At 40.7% G+C, this 23983-nt stretch overlaps 1 protein-coding gene across 3 annotated transcripts; it reads left to right on the plus strand.

The window, feature by feature from the left end:
* The first annotated feature begins 743 nt into the window (after positions 1-743).
* On the plus strand, positions 744-23759 carry LOC144533469 (E3 ubiquitin-protein ligase RNF19A). Of its 3 annotated transcripts, none has more exons than XM_078274840.1 (10): positions 744-1024; positions 7570-8121; positions 8896-9377; positions 12437-12642; positions 12800-12947; positions 17482-17644; positions 18158-18272; positions 21294-21425; positions 21691-21940; positions 22111-23759. In XM_078274840.1, the coding sequence occupies exons 2-10, from the start codon at positions 7969-7971 to the stop codon at positions 22379-22381; spliced, it is 1920 nt and encodes a 639-aa protein (XP_078130966.1). In that variant the 5' UTR covers positions 744-1024; positions 7570-7968; the 3' UTR covers positions 22382-23759. The 3 variants fall into 3 exon arrangements, with proteins under 3 accessions (XP_078130966.1, XP_078130964.1, XP_078130965.1); XM_078274838.1 differs by having other exon boundaries at positions 745-1024; positions 21670-21940; XM_078274839.1 differs by having other exon boundaries at positions 745-1024; positions 12806-12947; positions 21670-21940.
* The last annotated feature ends 224 nt before the right edge of the window (positions 23760-23983 follow it).

The raw sequence follows: 23983 nt of genomic DNA on the forward strand, positions 1-23983 counted from the left end.
AGCCACTTCCACTAATACCATTTAAAGCCTAAACTATAAGATCAGAGCCCAATAGAGAATTCAAGCCGATGAAGATACAATGTAATACAATGTAACAATGTAGGAAGTGCACAAAATGCCTGTAAAATATGGGCAAGGATGCAAATGTTGCATCATTTTGTATTATGTCTTGTGACAATTTAGGTCCTAACTGCATTTAGCCTGACAAAGGAATCAAAAGTTGTAATCAGAGACTGGGAGCGGCACTCTGTGACGACTTTCATCTGTCTCAAGATGGTTTAAAATAAATGGTAGCCTATTATCATAATTGTTTATTGTAATTCATGTATGCACATCGCAGTCCCACAAATTAGAATTGTATACACCTCACTTGAATGTGTGTCCTATGTGTCATTCAACAAACAATGCAGTGTTTATTTTCAACTGGAGCCACAGGGCCTCTGAAGGTGCTTCAGGAGATCCCTAGAAACGTTATATTTTACTTTACTGGAATTTATCGTATTAGATAGCTACAGAATAGAAAAAACACTCATCTTTGAGCATTGGACCTAAGATGTAGGCTATCTTTTAATATTAACTGATCAACATAAATCCTGCCATATTTGCTTGACTGGGACAAAATATATTTAGAGATAGGAAGTGGTTGTATATTTGGCAATGAAAACGTGAGTATGGTACTGGACATTTCTGAATAGGAGATCCTGGGATTCTGCGCATCCCATTGGTTAATGTCACTGCAGTGCCTCCCCTCAGGCCGCCGCACAATAAGCCATCAGTCTGCTGCTGCATACCGGAGGGGGAAGCCTCTCCTCAACGCGGAACTCCTCTCCTCAGCTCGCTCCTGCACTGGACCGGACCTGACCATCGTACCCAGCCTCTCTGCAGCTTTTGACGGTCAAATATGTTTTGTGTGTAGCAGTAAAGAGGAGGAGACGGGGGAGATTTCTGTGCTACTGTTTGGTTCTCAAGGGGAGGAGCCAGTTGTTGATTCTACGCTGCAAAGAGAAAGGCGCCGCACAGAGAGGTAAGATACCGTTTACGTAATAGAAATTATTGTGTGTTTAATCTGCAGACTTTGAAACTCGCATATAGACGGCTTTATTTTCGCTATTAGGCCTACTGGTGTTTATGAGGGACATCTGGAGGTGTAGGTGAATGCAAATACGTAGCCTTTTAAAACATGCCACTCCCTGCAATAGCTGATGCTCTGGACAGACCCTCTATATTATTAAAATGGAAGTATGAAAATGTGGAAATTATTTTTTAAATAAATGTGTATGTTATGCAAGGCTGCCTTTGATCAGTCCGCTTTCATAATACCTTTAGTACCTTTTAGTTTACAATTGCACCCCCAATATGGCCTTGTGGTTTCTTGTGTTATTTGGTTAAATAACAATTAACTTATTTCAACTGTACAGTTAAACATATGGATCAGTGAGTTATAAAAACACAACACTGTTATGAAATTCCACACCAATATAGGCTACTATAATATGACATCATATAGAAAATAATCCCTCATATTGTGGTTATTCAACAACATAAAGTAGCCTGCAGGCTGCCAGAGGTCACTAAGGCGCCACATGGTGCAGAAACAGAATGTTTTGGTCAGGGATGCCGCGGAGTGTAGGAGTGTAGGAGTGTGTGTGTGTGTGTGTGTGTGTGTGTGTGTGTGTGTGTGTGTGTGTGTGTGTGTGTGTGTGTGTGTGTGTGTGTGTGTGTGTGTGTCAGGCTGAGGTCACTCTCATGCCTCGGAAACCCGCATTGCTGATGTGGGCTTGTGTCCAGTGAAGAGATATTTAATAGGGTGTATCATCAGGTTTCCCTCCGCTAAGGCAGAACTCATCATCCTCTCTGTTCAATGATTGCATAGCAACAGCATGTTAACAAGTGTCCTCGAAAATCGCCTCAAAACTGCAGAGATAACATGCTGTGATATGGTTCATTCAAAGGACAAAATACAGAAAAAAGGTGTCCCGTTTCTTGCCAGTTTGGCATTTCAAAGAAGGGGAAATGCTTCGGGCAGATGCTGGTTGTGTAATAATCCCATCTGTCATTGTCATATCTGTCATCAATAGGCAGAGTGCCACACTTTAGACTCTAACTAGTCATAGCCTGTGTTGTGAAATCAGAAAGGCAATATTAAATCATAAATAACTTTCACATGAAAGTTATTTCACAGAATTACTTACAGTGCATTTTGTCTGAGTATGATTTGAAATAATATTCTGTCACAGTTGTAGGGCTTCACTCCTTTAATGTATGTTACTACTTCTTTACATTTTTTCTAATTTGAGTGTATCTTCCCCTGTAGATGAGTTAATGATAGTATACCTTTGGGAGAAAAATCAGTAGGCTACAAGCTGCTTCATCATGAACAGTGCCTTGAGTATCCTAGATGCGTATCTTAAAGGGCTACTCCAGCGATTTAGTATTGCACTTTCATAAAGTTGGGAGACCCACAAGAGACAGATTAAAAAAAGAATGGTCAAAATCGGAGCATCAGAGTCCCAGATTTCCTGACTTTATGTCTGTAATGTGGTTCAAGTTGCAAAAACACTGGATCCTATATTTCCCATAATGCAACCAATAGCGTCATGCCATTTGACCTTCCCTGTAAATGTTTTTTTAACTCCATGTCTCCAGTTTGTGACACACACAGTGGTGGCTGGTCATTAGGGGCAGGTGGGGCATACACCAGAAAGAAATGCAAACAAATGTTATGTTCTTTTTAATTCTCAAAGATTATTATCTCCTATAATTTATTATCTTCTATCAATATGACATTTTCCTAAATTGTGTATTATTTGTAGTAGGATTTTATTTCATATTCATTGGTCCGTCCCTGCCTTGCTTCAGACTGCGTTCTCCCATGTTCGCGGTACGCTACGGTAGCCTGAATGTGGGGCTAGCCCCTCTCTCACAATGCAATGTGCATTGTACGTGGGAAATGATTAATACGCATGCTCAGAGTGTTAGTGTGTTTAATGTAGATCACACAAATTTGATGCCCAGTGGGGCAGTGACAGCCCGTAGCCCCACGACAGCGTCATTTCATATTTCAGACTGGATTTGCTATCCGTCTGTCTGGTGCGGCGCCAACATTAGTCTGCAAGAAGAGCAAAGAGGGGAGATTGTCTTATCATTGCTAGCTAACTTGAGAAAATGAATGAAATGGATTTTATTATCGGTTTGAACCTTTAATTTGGAGGAGAAACTGGAATTAAAACGCCTTGGTGCCCACCAGCCAAGGGATATTGTCATCGCTCAAACTGCTGGTAAAAGTAACGCGGGTTTCACGTGGAGTGGTTAGCATACAAAATAAGCCATCAAAAGTTTGCTCAGAGGAAAAACTATCTTTTGAAATGGTTCGTGCCCCACCAATTCTTTGCATATAAAAACAGTCCCTCCAGATGCCAAATGCGATTATGCGATCGCATAATTCAATGCATAATCAGCCAAAGTCCGCATATTTATGCGGGGGCCGCATTTTTTCAAATACGCCGCACTTTCACCGCATAAATTGCCGATTTCCACACAAAATATGCGGGGCTTGCATGATTTCATAATCCCCGCATTTTTGTTGCAAAAAAGTCACATATATCTTAGCAGAAAGTTGAAAAATGTTGCGTTTACTTCACACAAGAGCAGCCATTTTCCCCTGTTGTCATGGGAACGTTATGAAGTGACGTAATGGCGTGAGGCCATGATGAAACCCGCATTTTAATCGCATAAAATTGCATAAATATCCCGCATATTCCATTACATTTTTTAAGAAAACATGCCGCATAATCAAGGATTTTTGCCCGCAACAATCACAAAAAAACTCCTTCTGGAAGGACTTTAAACACGCCACTGGAAACGATTTGACTAATATACTTTCTGTTCAAAGTCTCCAAGCTGAGAAAACCCTCATGGCATCATCAGGGTTAAAGTGTCATTAATGTGTAAGATCAGTGGAATGCCCCTTTAAAAGTTTTTACCTGTATTACATTTTTTGTAGAAATGTGTGTTGAGTGTGTGCTGCTTTTGCTGTTGGATTGTGTGAATCAGCATGCTGAATCATGTCAGTAGGTAAAAAAACTAGACTCCATCCAAAGCCTTTGTACATTATGTAATGATGTCCAATGATGTTTGGCACAAGTGATCAGTTTTCTTTTTCCTGTTGGAAATAAATTAAAGCTGACTGTGTGGTGCTATGAATTAAGACTAAGACGTGAGGCTGAAGTTTTTATATTTGTGCACTGGCGTAGCTAATAGTACACGGAATAGGTGTCGGTCGGTCATAAACTGCTTCAGCAGGTAACAAGGTCAAACCGCCATCTTGTCTAAGACGTACATGATAGTTCCTTTTTCTTATTACTTTGTGAATGATAGACTTGATAACAATAACTAGTCCAGTACGTTATCTGTAAATTATACAGACTATATGAATAAGTATGTTTTACAACACATTTGTCTGTTATACATTATACTGTATTTAGGGTAGAATTTCCATGTGCTCACAAGCTCTTTGTGCTCTGGCACAGAAAGAAAGTTCTAGGACAGATTCTGACTTTGTCCTTTAATTCTCTGTAATCCCCCAAAGACGCCTTAAGAATTTGAATTATTGTAAAGGGAAAGGCTGTGTAACCGGATTGTTCATTCTCTTTTGCCAAGAGTTCTCTAAAAAGTGAAGTTAAGTATGAAACATCAAAAGGAGGGCTGGTGTCCTGTAGTGTAAAGAGGGGAGGTCAAATCTTAAAGTGTGTGTGTGTGTGTGTGTGTGTGTGTGTGTGTGTGTGTGTGTGTGTGTGTGTGTGTGTGTGTGTGTGTGTGTGTGTGTGTGTGTGTGTGTGTGTGTGTGTGTGTGTGTGTGTGAGAATGGCACCGGTAACATTTGTATCTTACCATAGTTGCACTTTGTTAAGCAATTACAAGAAAAGTTTCTCTTCATTCCTTTTGAAATATTGAATGCAATTTACTTTTTAATCCAGGTTTTCCTTCAAATTGAGGGAAAACCTGTGTCATATACTGTGTGTGTGTGTGTGTGTCAGTGGTCTTGGTTTCTGATGGATCGATGATCTGATTCAAGATGATGATGATCTACAAACTTGTAGATAACAGTTTTCACATACTAAATAGTGGAAAAAGTGGACCTCAGAACAAACACCTCTGATCTCCAAATGCTTGTAACTGATGGTCAGGTTATGGTGAAGGTACCCTTATATGGAAAGACAAAACTAAAATCCTAAAGCTCATTATGAACTGCACTTCTTGCAAATAAAGATTTTGTTGAGAGACATTAAAAAGGAAAGAATTTTAAACAGCGGAAATTACAATTGTTACCGCACTTACCATCACGGTTTGGTCCTCAGTTAATTTGTCAGAGCAGGAAACAGTTTGTTAGAGTTGTATATGGACACTGTAGCTGTGTGACTTTGTCAATGTATACTCTGTGCTGTCTGACTTTGTGAAACAAAAAGCTTTGAATGTGTTCATAAACACCTCTCATCTAGCCAGTTCATATTCCTAGAGTTTTCTAGAAGAAGACCAGGACCACAGCATTATTTGGAGGCCATCATTGGCCTTGTTGGGTTTTGCAAATCACAATTGTATTATTTAATTTCTGGCATAAGACTGACTTGCATCATTAGTTGTTGCCTTGACAAATTTGTTTAATCTGTTAATTTATTTGAATATTTGGTTTATACACATCTATTTAAAGATATTCCCTAAAGTATTGTTTCTAAGAGGATCTTTAAATTTTGCTTGGACAAATGTCCAGACTCTTTGTCCATCCCTGTTAACAAGAATGATGAAGCACATAGCTCCTGTAGCCATACCCTGCCTCTGGTCATTGCAATTAAGTTGATATTGAGAAAAGAAATCTCTAAAAGATACTGTGAAACAGTTTATGATCTTTAAATAGCTGATAATCTATCATCATATCATATTTCATGCCATATTCCATGGTCCGATTTGACGCAGTGTCAATATGGAGACAGCTGTTTTAATTGGTCTGGGGTTGCATGAATCACCTCCTGCTCTCTTTGCTCTCTGGGCCTGATTATGAAAGCTTGCTGCTGCCTAATGCAGACAAAATGAGTTGTATTTACTGTCTATCACTGCCTCTCCTCTGCCTCACCCTCCATCTCCCATGATCCTTTCTGTCAAACCAGTCACAACTGTGAACAGTCTGGTCTATCTGCTCTATGTGTCTCATGGCTGTGACCTTATTGCTCATCTGAGTCTGAGGCTGTATGATGGGATTGCAGAGACCCAATGCACTCAATGTCTTTTCCGTTGGAATTTTATTCCACAGGGGATTTTATAGGGAGGAGTAAAATGGCATAGTTATCTTTGAAATTGCGATTTTTGTGACACACTATTTAATACATAATATATCTTGTATTTATGTGAAGAAGTTTTGCAGTAATTAAATATAAAGAAGTTGCCAATGATGATAAATATATATAACAAATAACACACCATAGTACAGATTGAGCCAGCTATGTTTTTATATAATATTAGTGTTGTTGTTCTGTATAATAGGATTCTGAATTTGCAGCCAGAGGGAAAAAGTTCATAGATATTATTTATATTCATGTGCATGGGGTTCACAGAGAGGTTTTTCTACATAAAAAATGTTCTAAAGAGAATAAAAGTTCAATTACAATTATGAATCGCAAGCTGTGGACGAATACATGGTAGACAGCAATGCTTTTGAATATTTTATTACATTTATTATCACATTTTGTTACACAGTTGTAAATGGCATTGATGTAGGGTTGGACAAGATGGTTTGGATCAGAGTACTTTGGTAGCCAACGGCGCATGTCGTATAACGGAAACGTCCTGGGTTAAATTCTGGCCTTGGGGCCTTTGTTGCATGTCATACTGTACCTCTCTCTCCCCCATTTATTTACTGCACTCTGTCAAATAAAAGAGAAAATGTAAAAAATTACCCATGGATTCACGAGAAAAGAGCAAACATGAATTAAGGAAGGAAATTTGTATAGCAGAAATATGTTTTTCTTGCTTTCCTTTCCTATTAATCATATTGTGACCCTGTATATACAGGCTGGGAACCCCTGATATCAGTATCACAGAGATTAAATTAAAATCCAATTCCAGATGTCTCAAGATATTCATAATAATGTAGAATCTGTTTGGATATGTACAGTGTATATCATAATATGAAAGATGTATGCGTAATGTAATTACATACAAAATATGGTAATTAATGTGATGTTGAATGCAATGAATTGTGTTACTACTACTACTACTACTACTATAATGCATAACATTAAACAAAACTTACATTTTAATAAGTATTTTTTTACATTTCACAGTTTTCTTGGAATCACTTAGAAAAACACACACAATATAATCAAATCATCATGATGCCATTTCACAGAACTGTGAATTATGATATAATATAATTATATTGAACTATCGCAGAGCTTCTGATGCGTTTAGCAGCTACAGTTTCACATAGGGACTTCTTTGTATAACAAAATATTTAACGGCAGAATGCACATCCCTTCCTTTCTGATTCACTCTAGTCATGATTGCGTTTGTTTCCAGGGTAAGGGACTGAAGAGGAGGCCTAAAACGATGAAGGACAGTCGGCCAGTTCAGGACTAGCTCAGACCGAGGGAACTGCAGTGGTGGTGGAGAAGGAAGAGGAGGGGGGGGGGGAGAAAACCCGAAGACCAGACCTTGGAAAGGCTCCAAATTAGTGATGTTCCCCTCTGACAGGGATTACCTCCTCCCCGTCGTCTACCTCTCCATCTCTCCCACTTTTCTTCCCTCACACAGCAGAGCAGCCGCCCAGCTCCAAGACTCTGAGCAGTGACAGCTCACTGTACTCACACTCCCACACACACACACACACACACACACACACACACGCGCGCTTTTGCATCCTGCTCATGGTAGTTGGCCTGCCCTCCTCAGCCGCTGCTCCTGCTCTACTTCTAGACCATGAAGCGGCCCAAGCAGCAGACGGGGCCGCTGAGCTTCCTAAACTTCTTCAGCAGAAAGCCCAAATCGGAGCCAAAGCCAGAGAGGCCGGTGGAAGCCTGGCCCAGAGAGGAGGTGGCAATCACCCTGACCCCAAGCGAGCATCCAGAGCAGGTAAGACTGAGGAAATCTCCTAATTTTGTTTCAGCTTCGGGAAGACTTGGTAAGTTTTAGTTAAGAGGGTTTCTTTTCAATAAATGTTTGATCTTAGTTTGTATTTGTTCCAGTTTGACCTATAAAGTCTGTTAACAAGTCTAATTGTATCAGTAGTACTGTCTTTGTAACCACACAGACTGAAATTTGGTAATTTGGTGATGTGTAAGGTGTTTTTATTTTTTTCATTATTCTTTTTCACAAATTATTTCAATCACTATTATCATTATAAATTGTACTATCCTTTTGAAATAGCAGAATACTGTATATGTTTATTATTAGTTCATTATCCCTCCATATGAGATATATGTCTAGTTTTGTTGCCAGAATCAAAGTGTCTCATGAGAGAAAGAAGAACCCGAAGAGAGGCTGTAGATCACACATTCAAGTAACTTTGAATGTATTAGCTTCTGCTTGCTTCCTTCCTCTCCTATACTGTCATAGCTCCAATCCATTAGAGTGTTTATTTAATTGGTAATTTGGAGAAATCATGTTGCCAAGAAACCAAGTAGACCAAGTATCCACCTACAGTACATACAAACTCAGCAATGCAGATTGTCATTAGAAATGTGAGGCTGTTCCATTTGCTTTCATGTATTTCTTAAAATAAACCATTTGTGAACAGCAGCAGGACATTCTCACAACTCTACTTATGACCCTGCGTTTCACCCTGTGCTGGAGAACAAATGTACATGATTGGCTTTGGTAAATCAACAGCTCTGTAATTGTTGACAGGACCTCAGCCTCACAGCAGAAGAGGCTGGAGAATCAGTAGTTTCTGGAGGAGAAGGAGGAGGTCCGCCAGCAGCGGCGGAGGTAGGCGAGGGCGGTGCCGCCACAGCTGAGTGCGTGGGCGGGGTCAGCAGCGGCTCCACTGGGGTCCTGTCCCTATCCTCCACCAGCCAGGAGCAGCTATTGGATGAACACCTGGAGGAGTGCCCACTGTGCCTGCTCAGTCAACCGCGTTGCCACTTCCCACGACTCACCTCCTGTTCCCACCGAACATGCTCCGACTGCCTCCGCCAGTACCTGCGCATTGAGATAACAGAGAGCCGGGTGGGGATCGCGTGCCCTCAGTGCCCTGAGACACTGGCGCCACTGGATGTTCGTGCCATCCTGGATGACCGGGCGCTGCTGGAGCGGTTTGAGGAGTACCAGTTGAGGCGCTTCCTGGCTGCTGACCCAGATACACGCTGGTGCCCTGCGCCTGACTGCAGGTGAGAATCAGAACATCACAAAATCAAAAAGATCAAAAAAAATGTTCTACATACTTTTATCCAGAACAGTTTTATGCATATTTACACTAGAAAATATTTCACTTCAAAATCATGATCTTATTCTGGTATATAGACAGTTAACTAACAACATTGAGAGAAGATAATTTAATAAGGGAGAGGCAAAAGGCGTGAATAATGAAAATAATGGCCTCTCTAGATTGTGTAAACTTGTAGAGAAATTCACTTTTTATTTGACATCTTGAGTCACACAGTAACAATTTACATGACTGTAATTACAATGTTACAATATGGCAGCTCTTGTCAAAACCCTGTCATCCCACCACCAGCTTTATGTTCTAAAAAACGAGACTTGGAGCAGTTTTTCAGTGTCAGAATGATTGACTGAGCTTTGCACTGACAGCACAGTGAAAGCTCAGTTTGAGCTTTACATGCATCCGAAGGCTGTTCAAAGTTTGATGCTGATGATGAAAAATTATTTTGAAGATCCTGAAACAGAACAGATTGGTCGTGGCCTCTTTCCAAAGCAGGCCTCTTTCCATTTTGTATCTACAAACCTTTTAAGAATTTGATTTTCTCTTGCTCCCTGAGGATAACTGGCTGAAATGTGTATTACATCATAGTGAAGTTTGAAGCACAGCTTTGATATAATTTCATTGCAGAATTGATCAAAGACATTATCATAAATCATTCAGGGAGAAATCCATCGTGGAAAAGTGATAGATATGTTGTTTTTTTCCCATTGACAGGAGCCTCAATAGACCAGAATGCAGTGCAACCGCAAGATGTGTCCTGTGTTAACTCATCTTTTCTGCTGTTGTATACAACATGTACAGACACCAATCCATTGCTGGATCACTTTAATGTTCACAGAGGGGTAACAGGATAGGGCTACTGATGGGAAACCATAATGTGTGTGTGTGTGTGTGTGTGTGTGTGTGTGTGTGTGTGTGTGTGTGTGTGTGTGTGTGTGTGTGTGTGTGTGTGTGTGTGCCCAGTGAATATCTGTGGTCTAAAAGCACGTATGCACCACGGTTCAGGATTCAGTGGTAGACTGTCTGTCTCCTCGACTGTCAGTGCTCACAGCTTGCCCATGATAAATGAGTGGAGCAAAAATCAATACGCCAATCTGTCCGATGCTGTGGTGAATTAAATATAACTCTAAAAAACAAGATCAGATTTCTAAAGTTTCTACAGCAAATCTGCAGAAATATGAGTATTTAAAAAAATGTTTACAAGTGGAGGTCAGTGGAGTTTTAAATTTGAAATGACTAATAGTTCCCACATAGAAGAGCCTTTTGAAGTGGTGACCCATTATGTAAACGGATCACAGTTATGGTTTGTGTATTCCCATGCTTCAACATACACACATTCCTCGAGGTCTTAGTGACAGAATCTTAGCTGGAGATTATGTCAGTCTGAGAAAGTGTGGCAAAATGTGGTGCTCTGTGTACGTGCACACGCTCATGTCTGTTTTTTGCTGCATGTGTGATGCTACTGTACTGTAGGTGGTTTCAAATGAGAAGCTGCAAGGGATTTTTTCAGCCTACACAGACAGAATCTGCAGTAAAAGTATTTCAAGTGGAAATCTTTCTGTGCCTGTGTTGTCAAATAACAATTTATCTAACATTACCAAACTCTGACATTTGAGTAAGGACTTTTGTAAATGCCCCCAAAAATAAACATTTTGTGTACAATATGTGTATTCTTTAGGCCTAACACATGTTAAATGCATTTCCTTTCTCATAAAACATTTGCGTGGTTGATTCTTTTGACTTATTTGAAGACTATATTTATATCCGCTAACACTCTTCCTCTTCTATACCATTTGCTGTCACACTGCTATGCTCGTGCGCATGCATGTGCATCCTTGTGCACAAGATACAAACACAACAGGGACCAGGGGGGGTCTATAAGAATTAATATATGTTGTGTGTATATATATATGAGGATGTGTTTTCCAAAAGACTTTGAGAAAATGTTGATCTAGCTATGACCTATTACATTGGTAAGAAATAAAAGTGCAAAATGTGATTCATTTGAAAGTTGTCAGCTGTGTTTTGTCAGAACCTCTTTAAACATCACAATGAAGTGTGTAAAGGGGCTTAAAATCCAAATAATCCAATTGTTTTTTTTTTTTAATAAAGATATTCATTGATACCTGAAAAAATATTTGTATGCATGTGCAGGTCCACGCTAACATTGTTGTTCAGCCAAAAGGGTTTGACTTGAGAATCAGACACAAGCAGTTTTGTCTGACTCTGAATTGGGATCCAGGCTGCAGTATAATTATCCTTTTGTGTGTGTGTGTGTGTGTGTGTGTGTGTGTTGGTGTGTAGCCCTTAGCCTGTCTGATTCATCTACCTTTCTGACAAACCTGAAAACAAGGCTGGAGATGCCAAACGAAAAAGCCTGGAGGAGTTTTTCAGATACTTCACAGCAGAGCAGTACTGCCTGGATTCTAAAGGCCTTTCACTTGTATTTGATCGTTAATCACATGATCTTTTGAATATTAAAATGTATGTTAATGTTCCCTCTGTGGAGTGAGATTAGGTCCCCTGGCGTCAAGCTCCTTGTTGTCATCATAATGACTAAGGACGGACGGGCTAAGGATGGAATTATTCCAGGTGTTGAACTGTGGAAACCAGTTCCACAGATAGTTTGTTTCTCTCTTTGAATTATGATTCACTGAGGCACATAATTAACAACACATGTACTGTTTGTGAGCAAAGACAACAATGAACAACTCAGTGGGCTTCACCAGGCTGGGGAAGTGAGCATTAGATGAGAAACTTACTGCAGCTTTTCAAAGATATTCCAGTCAGTCATCTGTGATGCTTAAATGAAACTGCAGCCACTGTACATTCTCAGTTAGGGCAACGGCGTGGACTAGTGAGTAGGGAGAGCACCTGGAATTGAACCTCCCGTGATGCCTGATGCTGAGGTGTCCTTTAAAAGGAATCAATAACAACAAAGAAACCCCCTTTAGGGATCAATGAACATATTAATAATAATGATGTCCACTCTATTGCTCTCCTCAGCTATGCAGTGATAGCTTACGGCTGTGCAGAGTGTCCCAAGCTGAGCTGTGGCCGTGAGGGATGTGACACCGAGTTCTGCTACCACTGTCGCCAGCTATGGCACCCCAACCAGACGTGTGACCAGGCCCGGCGCCAGCGGGCTCGCCACACCTCAGGCGGCAATGATGCCTCCACGCTGTACGTCTTCAATGAAGAACCTGGAGGAGGTGAGACTAGCAGCTGCTGTTACCTTCTTCTTTTATTCCAATCCCTTAGTGCCAGAAACCAGAGGATTTCTTTTCAGTACACTATGTTATTTTTCCTGGATGAGTAAATAAAAAAGTGAGTGGACATCCCTCTCACACATTTACTCTGTTGTTGAAGATGCAGAGGAGATCAAAGCGTGCCCTCGCTGCGGTGCTTACATCATGAAGACCAACGATGGCAGCTGTAACCGTATGAACTGCACTGTGTGTGCCTGTCAGTTCTGCTGGCTGTGTATGCAGGAGATCACCGACGTGCACTACCTCAGGTACTCAGTTCACACTCAGCTCATGATCACATTAACACACCAAACCAATTGTACACATCTGACATCATTTTATTTACCTTTAAGGAATATTTTGAATATTTTAAAGTGGGTTTGTATGAGGTACTTACACATAGTCAGTGTGTTAACTACAGTATATGACAGTTGGCACGCCCCAGTTTGGAGAAGCAGGCAGCAGTACCGACACGGAAGCTAAGTAATGTACTGCTGTGGACGGGGCTGTTTTGTTTGTAAATGTGTGACTTTGGTGTTTCAAAGGGTTAGCTCAGATTCACCAAAGTCACACAATAACACAAACTATATGATCCAGGCAGTGATAGACCAGCAACTCCTGTGTTCAGCTCAGTAAAATGACTGTTTTTGTCAAAGGAGTCTGATGGCTTTGAAGAAAGCATAGGTGAATATAATGTTCCCTGTTGGAAAGGGCTATCTGACAGCATGGTAAAGCGGTGAAAATATTCTAAATATAGCTAATACTTAAACTGATTGATTTTTTTAGGTGGCTTAAACACATTTTGCTGCTGCCTGCACTGGTGTCGTTAAGAGCAGTACATTGCTGCCTGTTTCTCCAAACTGGGTGCATGCTGACCGCCATCCACATAGGTACTGACTATAAATAAGTACCTCATACACCAACATACAAGTCATTTATAATTTTCACAGTTTTCAGCTTCTTAAATGTGAGTATATGTTTTAATGTTTTAAATGAATATATTTCGGTTTTGGGCTGGTGGTTGGTCAAAACAAGCTATTTAAGGATGTCCCCTTGGGCATAACTAAAATCTGGAAAATAATTGATAATATAAAGAATTATTAGTATCATCCCCACAGTGAACTATAATGGCGTTTGGCATGTATACAGTGAAGGGACAGCACAAAAACAAAAGAAAGAGCAGCAGAATTTGATTCTAGTCTCACAGCAGCATGTGGTGAGAAAATCCTCTGTGGAACAAGTCCAACTTTGGCATGAGATACTAAAGAGTTTCTTCAATTCTTCCTATAAAAATGTAACAACTAGCTTCGCTAAAATGAATATACCTGTGTTCACACCACTATTCCATCTGTATGTTTTAAAGTAATACCCAATCAGAGATAAAAACTGGGCCAGCAAGGCATGTACAGTGGTGTGAAAAAGTGTTTGCCCCTTCCTCATTTCCTGTTCCTTTGCATGTTTGTCACACTTAAGTGTTTCGGAACATCAAACCAATTTAAACAATAGTCAAGGACAACACAAGTAAACACAAAATGCAATTTGTAAATGAAGGTGTTAATTATTAAAGGTGAAAAAAAATCCAAACCATCATGGCCCTGTGTGAAAAAGTGATTGCCCCCTAAACCTAATAACTGGTTGGGCCACCCTTAGCAGCAACAACTGCAACCAAGCGTTTGCGATAACGTGCAATGAGGCTTTTACAGCGTCCTGGAGGAATTTTGGCCCACTCATCTTTGCAGAATTGTCCTAATTCAGTTACATTAGAGGGTTTTCGAGCATGAACGGCCTTTTTAAGGTCATACCACAACATCTCAATAGGATTCAGGTCAGGACTTTGGCTAGGCCACTCCAAAGTCTTCATTTAGTTTTTCTTCAGCCATTCGGTGGTGGACTTGCTGGTGTGTTTAGGATCATTGTCCTGCTGCAGAACCCAAGTTCGTTTCAGCTTGAGTACTACGAACAGATGGTCGGACATTCTCCTTCAGGATCTCTTGGTAGACAGCAGAATTCATAGTTCCTTTTATCACGGCAAGTCTTCCAGGTCCTGAAGCAGCAAAACAGCCCCAGACCATCACACTACCACCACCATATTTTACAGTTGGTATAATGTTCTTTTATGAAATGCAGTGTTCCTTCTATGCCAGATATACTTGGACACACACCTTCCAAAGAGTTCCACTTTTGTCTCATCGGTCCACAGAATGTTGTCCCAAAAAGTCTTGGGGATCATCAAGATGTGTTCTGGAGAAATTGAGACAAGCTTTGATGTTCTTTTGCTCAGCAGTGGTTTTCTCCTTGGAACTCTGCCATGCAGGCCATTTTTTGCCCAGTCTTTTCCTGATGGTGGAGGCATGAACGCTGACCTTAACTGAGGCAAGTGAGGCCTGCAGTTCTTTGACGTTGTTGTGGGGTCTTTTGTGACCTCTTGATGAGTCGCTGCTGCGCTCTTGGGGTAATTTTAGGCGGCCGGCCACTCCTGGGAAGGTTCACCACTGTTCCATGTCTTCGCCATTTGTGGATAATGGCTCTCACTGTGGTTCGCTGGATTCCCAAAGCTTTGGAAATGGCTTTATAACCCTTTCCAGACTGATAGATCTCAATTACTTTCTTTTTCAATTGTTCCTGAATTTCTTTGGGTCTCGGCATGATGTGTAGCTTTTAAGGATCTTCTGGTGGACCTTACTGTGTCAAGCAGCTCCTATTTAAGTGATGCCTTGATTGTGAACAGGTGTGGCAATAATCAGGCCTGGGTGTGGCTAGAGAAATTGAACTCAGGTGTGGACAACCACAGTTATAGTATGTTTTAACAAGGGGGGCAATCACTTTTTCACACAGGGCCATGATGGTTTGGATTTTTTTTCTCCTTTAATAATAAACACCTTCATTTACAAATTGCATTTTGTGTTTACTTGTGTTGTCCTTGACTTTTGTTTAAATTGGTTTGATGTTCCGAAACACTTAAGTGTGACAAACATGCAAAGGAACAGGAAATGAGGAAGGGGGCAAACACTTTTTCACACCACTGTACATAATGTCATTGTTTAGAGGCTGCACTGCTTTAAACTGTTCGTCTGGGCTTCTATCGATTTTGCCAGTCCTGGAAGGGAGTCACTGCTGACTTACCATCAATTAATCAGCTCTATCTGCTTCCATATTTCAATGCGGTAGAATATGTAACTCAAGCTATAAGACCAGCTAGAAGCTGATTAGCTACATTTGAAGAACCAGTTTAATCTTCTGCTGGCCAAGGTCCATTTTAGAACTACAGCGTGCAGATATGTATTCATTTTTCGTGTATTTATCATTTTCATGTCCTATGTGTTACATGCATATGTGGTGATGACTGTGTCAGATGAGAAAGAGAGTTTTTGTGTTTGTCTGCATAGGCTGCATTGCCTTTTTACACCTGTCTGTCACTACACATGACAGTAATCGTCCTATAGAAGGGCAAAGCTTTTAGCATCCCAAAGCAAATCTGCCGGTTCAGAGCATCAGAGCACAACTTTAATATCTCATACCCCCCCACACACACACACACACACACACACACACACACACACACACACACACACACACACACACACACACACACTCAGGCTTTTTGAACCCCAAAGTGACATCTGCTGTTGTAATACTAATGCTTGCTTTGAGAAATAGCATAGCCCTGAGGTGCTATTTGTGTTTCTGAGATTATCACTGCTGCTCCGACCAAAACAGCATTAGTCTGTGTTGTTCTGCTTTCCTTAAGAGTTAGAATTACACCACAACACCAATGGCTGATACTACAATAAACAAGCACTTAAGGCAACACGTTTTATGCCTAACATCAAGTGAGTATTTCTATAGGTATACTGCAAATTAATGTAATTGAGGGAGAGGACACAGCTAGAATGACATATGCAGATGAGGTCACTCAGTTTGGGTAATGATGTAATGACATCAGTTAATGTTGTCTTATTGTTGTCAATACTCATTTCTTTCACCTGCATCTTAAAAGATAATCATTTAAAATAAATTTATGTTTGTGTCAGAGTCGGATGAGGCTGCATGAAAAGTCATGACCTGCATGATGATGATGCTTTTGTGATCCTCATGAGTGTGTCTATGTGATTGTGTGTACACATACCATTTGTGTATATTTTTAAGAATGACGTTTTGCAGAAGTCTGCGCTAATTAGGTGATAACAAGTCTATAGCCATGCTATAGCAGCTCTCTGAGACTGTGCTTAGGCACAGCAGTGCTTTGAGCTAAATGCTAACATGCTCAGCAGGTCATATTCTTAGTTTAGCCTGTAAGCATTCTAACATTTCTTATTTAGCACTACAAACAAAGTACAGCTGAGGCTGGTGGGAATGTCATTAGTTTTGCAGGCATTTGGCCATAATTGGATAGTTTGTTTGTACAAATATATTCAATGACAATAAAGATCTAGCTATCTATAATTGGGCAAATTGAAAGTTTTGACCTGATCATGGCACTACTGTAGATGAAACGCCAGAGAATCACCAAGTTCATGAGAATTTGAACCTTTAATATTTGTAGCAAATCACGCAGCAATCCATCCAATAGTTGCACCATAAATAAAGTATTTCACTCCAAACCAAAAATGTCAGCCCCATACTGGCACTAAAGGAATCATCAGGACATCACCAAAATCATTTGGATTCATCCTCAAGGTTTGTACAAAATGTCATGGCACCAGTGGAGGACCGACTGAAGGACAAACTGACCGACCGAAGGACATTGCCACCTATTGCCCACAATGCTTATGTGTCTAAAAATGTGTCTCCTGTGTGTCTCAGTCCCTCAGGATGTACATTCTGGGGGAAGAAGCCATGGTCCCAGACCCGCAAGGTTCTGTGGCAGGTGGGCATGTTGCTTGGAGCACCGGTGGTCATCTCCCTTATAGCGGGCATCGCCATCCCAGTCATCATTGTGGGCATACCAATCTACATGGGCCGCAAGGTACAAAACAACCAGTAAATCCCGTGTCACGTAGCTGGTTTGAATGGATACTTTTTGAGCGACTGGTTGAATTTGTGCATGTGTCAGCAAAGACAGCAGACAGTCCAAAATGTGCAAGCTGCTCCCATATGGCTGACTAATATGTTTAAAGTGACTGAATCAACCAACATCTTCCATCAGATACAGTAGTATCTACAATGTCCTGGTAATTTTGCATGTAATCAACTGATGTAAAATCAGCTTTTGAACATGGAAATCATGCACATCATGTGCATTGGAAACTAATGGCAACTTAGGTGTGTCCTTAATATTCATTAAGTGTGTCTGTCTTTGTGCTCTGTAATAGCTTGTACAGGTCTCACAGGCTGTTTTCATTTGCCTTTATGCATGCTGGGATGCATGTATTAGTGGACATGAATAAGTGACAGGAATAAGTGGTTGCAGAAAAGGAGAACAACAAGGAACACATTAAATTTCCATGGCCTAATTTATATTCTATTTATTATCTTCCAGGTTCATGGTCGCTGTAAGAAAAACAATATCTCAGGAAGTAAGCACTACTTGACTGTGGCAAGTGGGGTGATGATGTCAGTGTTTGTGTCGCCGGTCATAGCAGCTGTCACTGTGGGTAAGGAACAAACAACATGGCCACATTAGGTCTTGCACACCGAAATTGATTTTTTTTTTTTTAATTAAAGTATAATCACCACAATATCCTGAAACACAGAAGTTTAGTATGGGTACCATACCAAAGAGGCCTCATATGCTAAATATGCTAATTTCAAATTGTTTCCTTCTATTAGAATAATAAATACATTTGTAATCTGAGGGCAGTATTCACGTGGATCAAAAAGTCATCAAAGATTAAGATGTTCCTTGTGGTTTGTTTGGCACACTGACGATATGTGAAGTGTCTCGAATAATAACTTCCATAATAATGAGTAAGGACCCTGGTATCAACAAGAGAGAGAAACGCCACATTTTTTCACACTCTACACACACATTTAAAAATTAAATAATTAGTTAAACATTTTAGGAAATAAGCTTATTTGCTTTACTGCTGAGAGTTAGATACGAAAAGTGATACCACTCTCATATCTGTACAATAAATATGATGCATACCACTAACAGCTAGCCAACTTAGCTTAGCACAAAGATGGCTGGACAATCACTGATTAAACAGACAAGATACAATGTGTTAATCAGAGAGCTGTGAGGCGCTAGTATGTGGATTTTGTTATCTTTCAACAGAGCCAGGCTAACTTTGTACTAAGCTAAGCTAAACAGCTGCTGGCAGGAGCTTCACATTTACCATAAAGACATAAAAGTGGTATCAAATGTTTGGTAAGAAAGCAAATAAGCGGAAAATAATGAGCTATACACATCTGAACGTGCAACCAGGCTTGATCTGGCAGAAAACTTTAGTGTACAGCCATATAATCACCCTAAAACTTGGTTTTTGTATGCCACATACCACTTGATTTCATTAACACAAACATACACACACACACACACACACACACACACACACACACACACACACACACACACACACACACACACACACACACACACATATATACAGTGCAAAGTAGAATTTTGATGACTCATGCCACTTCCTACTATTTCTATTCAGTTAAGACTTTAACAGCTTTCTGAGCTTCCCAATGCAGTGTCACGGCCATTTCTGAACTGCACACTGATGGGCCCTCCCTTGGCGCACACACACACACACACACACACACACACACACACTCTCACACTCTCTCTCTCTCTCTCTCTCTCTCTCTCTCTCTCTCTCTCTCTCTCTCTCTCCCTCTCTTTCTGTGGACTGTTTGGCTGGCAGGCTCATCCTTTTATCCTGGTTTCACCCTGTTGCTGATTCAATAGCTTCCCAGTGTTCCCGCTGTGTTAATGATGTCCATTTGTTTGGTCGGCACTCTGCTTTCTGTTCCAAAATTCCTATCTCAATCACACATTGCATAATCACACAGTGTAGCGAGGCGATGGCTCATAGAGTTTGGGGGCTTGTTGAAAGTACTTATGTGAAGGTTATGAAGGAGAGTGGGGAGAAATAAAATTGGCTTTGCTAGAGTAGTTATGCACTGCTCTATTCTTGTTTTGCCATGATTCAAAGACCGGTGATCTATAGTAGGGAACACTTCATCTATTATTTAATCGTTTTGTCAAAATTGTGTGTTGAAAACTTATTTTTTATTATCAGAAGATAAGAAGACAAATAATGACATAATGATAAAACATGAAAATGGCTATTGATTCAGTCATTTATTGTAACAGGTTGCTGTTTTACTTCTAACTCTCCACTGCATTGATGGCTGTGCAACCTCATCATAATAAATGCATGTATACACACAACTTTAATTGACCAAGAAATAGCCTCACTGAGATTCAAAAACATTTTTACAGGAGTGTCCTGGACAACATAGCAGCACCACATAAAACATAGAGGTTTCAAAACATACAACACAGATTTACATTGAATTACATAAACTATGAAGAGTATAATCCAGATTCACAAAGCACATAAGGTCAAAGGCATGAAGGGCAGGAGGGGCTCCCTCTTGTGTTTATGTTGGATATTGCAGTAGTAATAATATGATAAAACTGTTTAAATGGGCAGTCCACCAACTTAAAGGTGCTGTAGGTAGGATTGTGAAGATCCAGGACTTAGCCAAAAAATTTGAACATCGACAACTTCTCAGTCCCTCTCCCCTTTCCGCTAAAGCCCAAAAGAGGCCTTAAACCCCTCTCCCCACAAGGGGGACATGAATGCGTGTGCATGAGCAGTGATTGACACGCAGTCAGACACCCCCCCCCCTGGCCCTGATTGGTGCATCTGAACAGGGAGCTGTGGATTTTTGCCAATCGCACTACTACTGCTTCATGTAGTTCTACTTGAACATAGGGTCAGTTTCAGCAAATATGACAGAAAGTTAGTTTTATAGGTCTTACCTACTGCACCTTTAACATGTCTTAAAACTTTAAATTCATAAACATAAAAGTGCATGTATTAGTCACAGGGAGTACTAATCAGCTTGTAAAATCAGCTTTGTCATGTCTTTGTCAAGTCTGAGAAAATTACTCATGTGACATTACTCGGTTTGGGCTACACATTTGAACAAAAATAGTAACATACTGCATTATAAATTGGGAATGTGCAGTTTGAAAGATTGGAGGATTTATCGGGCATGGAGGGTCTCCCAAAAGATGGTATCCTGTTGCATTATGGAAAACCTGTGCCTTATTTTGCACTATTAAAAGTATTTCCGGCGCATTGACTTTACCTTCTTTGAACATTTACTCTTTTGCCCTACACCAGCAACTACATGGATGTGCTCAACATCGTCTTTTTTGACTATAGGAAGTCTGAAATCCAATGTCTTTGGAGCCTGACCCATACGAGGGACTAAAAACCAGGATATTTTGACTTCTGCTGCTTTGATTTTGACCATTCTTTTATAAACCTGTCACTCACAAGACCTCAAACTTAGTGCAATACTAAATCACAAGAATACTCTTTTAAAAACATGTGTATGTTATTCAAATTTATTTTGGCACAATCTCTAGACAAATGATTATAAGACATATATTATGAATTGGTTTCTCATTCTTTTCTGTTTTCCTGCAGGTGTGGGTGTGCCGCTAATGCTGACTTATGTATATGGCGTCGTCCCAATGTCGCTCTGTAGGAATGGTTGGTGTCGACCGCCGAGTGAGCCCCCTGAAACACACAAAATCCAGCTGGAGGACTTAGCAAGCTGTGAGTACAGAATTTAAAGGAATAGTTTGACATTCTGGGATAGGCGCTTATTCGCTTTCTTGCACAGAGTCAGATGACAAAATGGCATTTACTACTTTAACCATGGAGCTGGAGCCAGGGGGCAATTAGCCTAGCTTAGCATAAAGACTGGAAGCCGAGGGAACCAGTTCAATTGCAATTGTGCATGGTAATTTTTGCTCTAAAAGCGCGATTTGATCTGATGAAGTTTCAACTTCTCTTATAGATCTTCTATTCTCTCATGTAGTCAGTGACCACTGGACAGGTCAGAACAACCCAACGCTCAGCGAAACCAGTGTCCAGGAAGTCAGAGTCAGTGTACAGGAAGTGGGCGTCCTCCCTAGTACAAGCACCACGCCCCCGGAGCTAGATAGCTATGAGGAATTGGATGAAGCCACAAAACACCATGGATACACCCAGCAGAACAGCCAGTCAGACTGCGAGGTGGTTATTGTGCCTGACAGCAAGCTCGATGACACACAAGTGCTTCCTTTGAGGTAAATGTTGCCTCTGATTCTCTGTTGTGTGTTTCTCTCTTAATGTTTTTAGGCAGGACTTTAAGCTGTGTTAACGGCATGGCTTTAGGGATGGCAATGTCAAGTCAGAGACATTTGATTACCTGGCAGCTTTATATTGATATCTTTATGTCTCTTTACTGTCACCACAGAGAAGGAACCAATATTGAGGTCCGTGTGGAAATTGAGACCCATCCCAGAGGCGCCCGCCAGTCCAGCCTAAGTAGCATCCTGTCCAGCCGAAGCTTGTCAGTGGAGTCCCTGGGACACTCCCAGTCCCAGTCCCAAGACTACCTGTGTGCCTCAGAACTGGAAGAAAGACGAGGAGTAGGAGAGGAGCAAGAGGGACAAGAGAAACCAGGAGGGGAAGCAGGAGGAGACGAAGGGACAGTTTTCCCAGTCTTTGAAATAGACAGTGTATGAGGTCCTCCAATACAGGCTTTGTACTTGGTTGAAGATTAGTCAGGTTTTATGGAAATAAAGAAATCCATGAGCTGACATGTCACTGGATTGACCTGAGAATCGTTGGTCAAGGCCACCTCCTGCTTCCAAGACAGGCCCTCCCACCAGTTGCCTTCTAGCTCCAGCCTCTAAGGAAGACGCGGGTTTAGAGAGAGCAAATGAAAAATTGTGTGTATGAGACAAATAGCATGAGACTATGACATAAAAATTGGAGGGGGATAAAATGTGAAAAAGACAGGATAGCATCCATCAATGAATCTAAAACAGAAGTGACTGAAAGCATGTTAGCTGACTGGTTCAGTCTGTTTTTTTCTATGTTGTCCTTTCTGTAAAAGGCTACCTTACTCCACCTCTATTATGAATCTGTTTTATGAAGCCCTCTCTTTATCTGGCTGTATTCGTACACATCTTTTAGTGACCTCACCTCCCTCTTCTCTCTCCCTTTACAAATAAAGAGACCCCCACAAGCATGATTTGTTTTACGGGGGATTAAGAATCTTACAACTGTCGTGTCAGCAAGTAAATATCACATGCTTCAAGCCAAGTTGCTACACAGTAGTAGTGATTTTTGTTCTACCTTAAATAATATCCCCAGTATTTTAAGATGCAGTGGTAACACCTCAATTGGGCAACCTTAAACAGACGACACATGCTGCACTGTTACGATTTCTCTTTTGTGGCAGTGATTTAATTGACTGGATGATTTATAAATACCATTAATAATAACTATTAATCTCAAATCCACAGTCTTCCATGAGAGCAGACAGGAGGAAATGTCACATTTGCATTGTTTTAGTGCAGCTTTTTAGCCTTCAAAAGGCTATTTATTTTTAAACTGGAGAGGGAGACACTGCTTTAGTTTGTAAAAATGCTCATTCTAATGCAGATACTTGTGTGCATTAGTGACAACAACATGGCAGCAACACTGCAGTCTTTTTCCGAAGAGTCTTCAATTTAAAAGTACAGTAGCTGCATGATTCAACTAATTGCTGTGTATCCAGGATATAACATAAACACACACGCAAATTTATACACACACACACCCACACATATGCCCACATGCACAGCAGTAAGTGTAGTTGCAGCGGTGCGCGCTGCTGAGAGCATTACATATAAACTAAAGACCCTCTCAAATGAGAGCACCAAAATTACAACAGCAGCATGCCACCTCAGGCCAAACTCTAATAACCCCTACTAGATGATTTAATACATGACTATACATGCTCTGCTTAGCCTCCTCAGTGTGAAATACTTGTGAGAGATGAACTTGGACATGACATCATAACTTGTGCTAGGTTGTGGAGAGAAATGAAATAAAGATTTCACCATGAAGGACAAAAACACAATGCATGTTTTGTGTCTGTCACAAATTGATTTTTCTTTAGTGGAATATCAAGTGGAGTTGGAGAGTTCTCTGTTTCCTAATCTGGCACAGTTGTTTTTTGGGGCATTTTGACTTTATTGTATAGCTTTACAGTAGAAGTATAGACAGGACACTTTGGGATAATGCACAGATCATACAAAGGTCCTGGGGGCCAAAGGCTTGTGACCTCTTAAATGTCT

Source organism: Sander vitreus, chromosome 18 (assembly GCF_031162955.1).
Source record: "Sander vitreus isolate 19-12246 chromosome 18, sanVit1, whole genome shotgun sequence".
In the NCBI taxonomy this organism is placed as follows: Eukaryota; Metazoa; Chordata; class Actinopteri; order Perciformes; family Percidae; genus Sander; species Sander vitreus.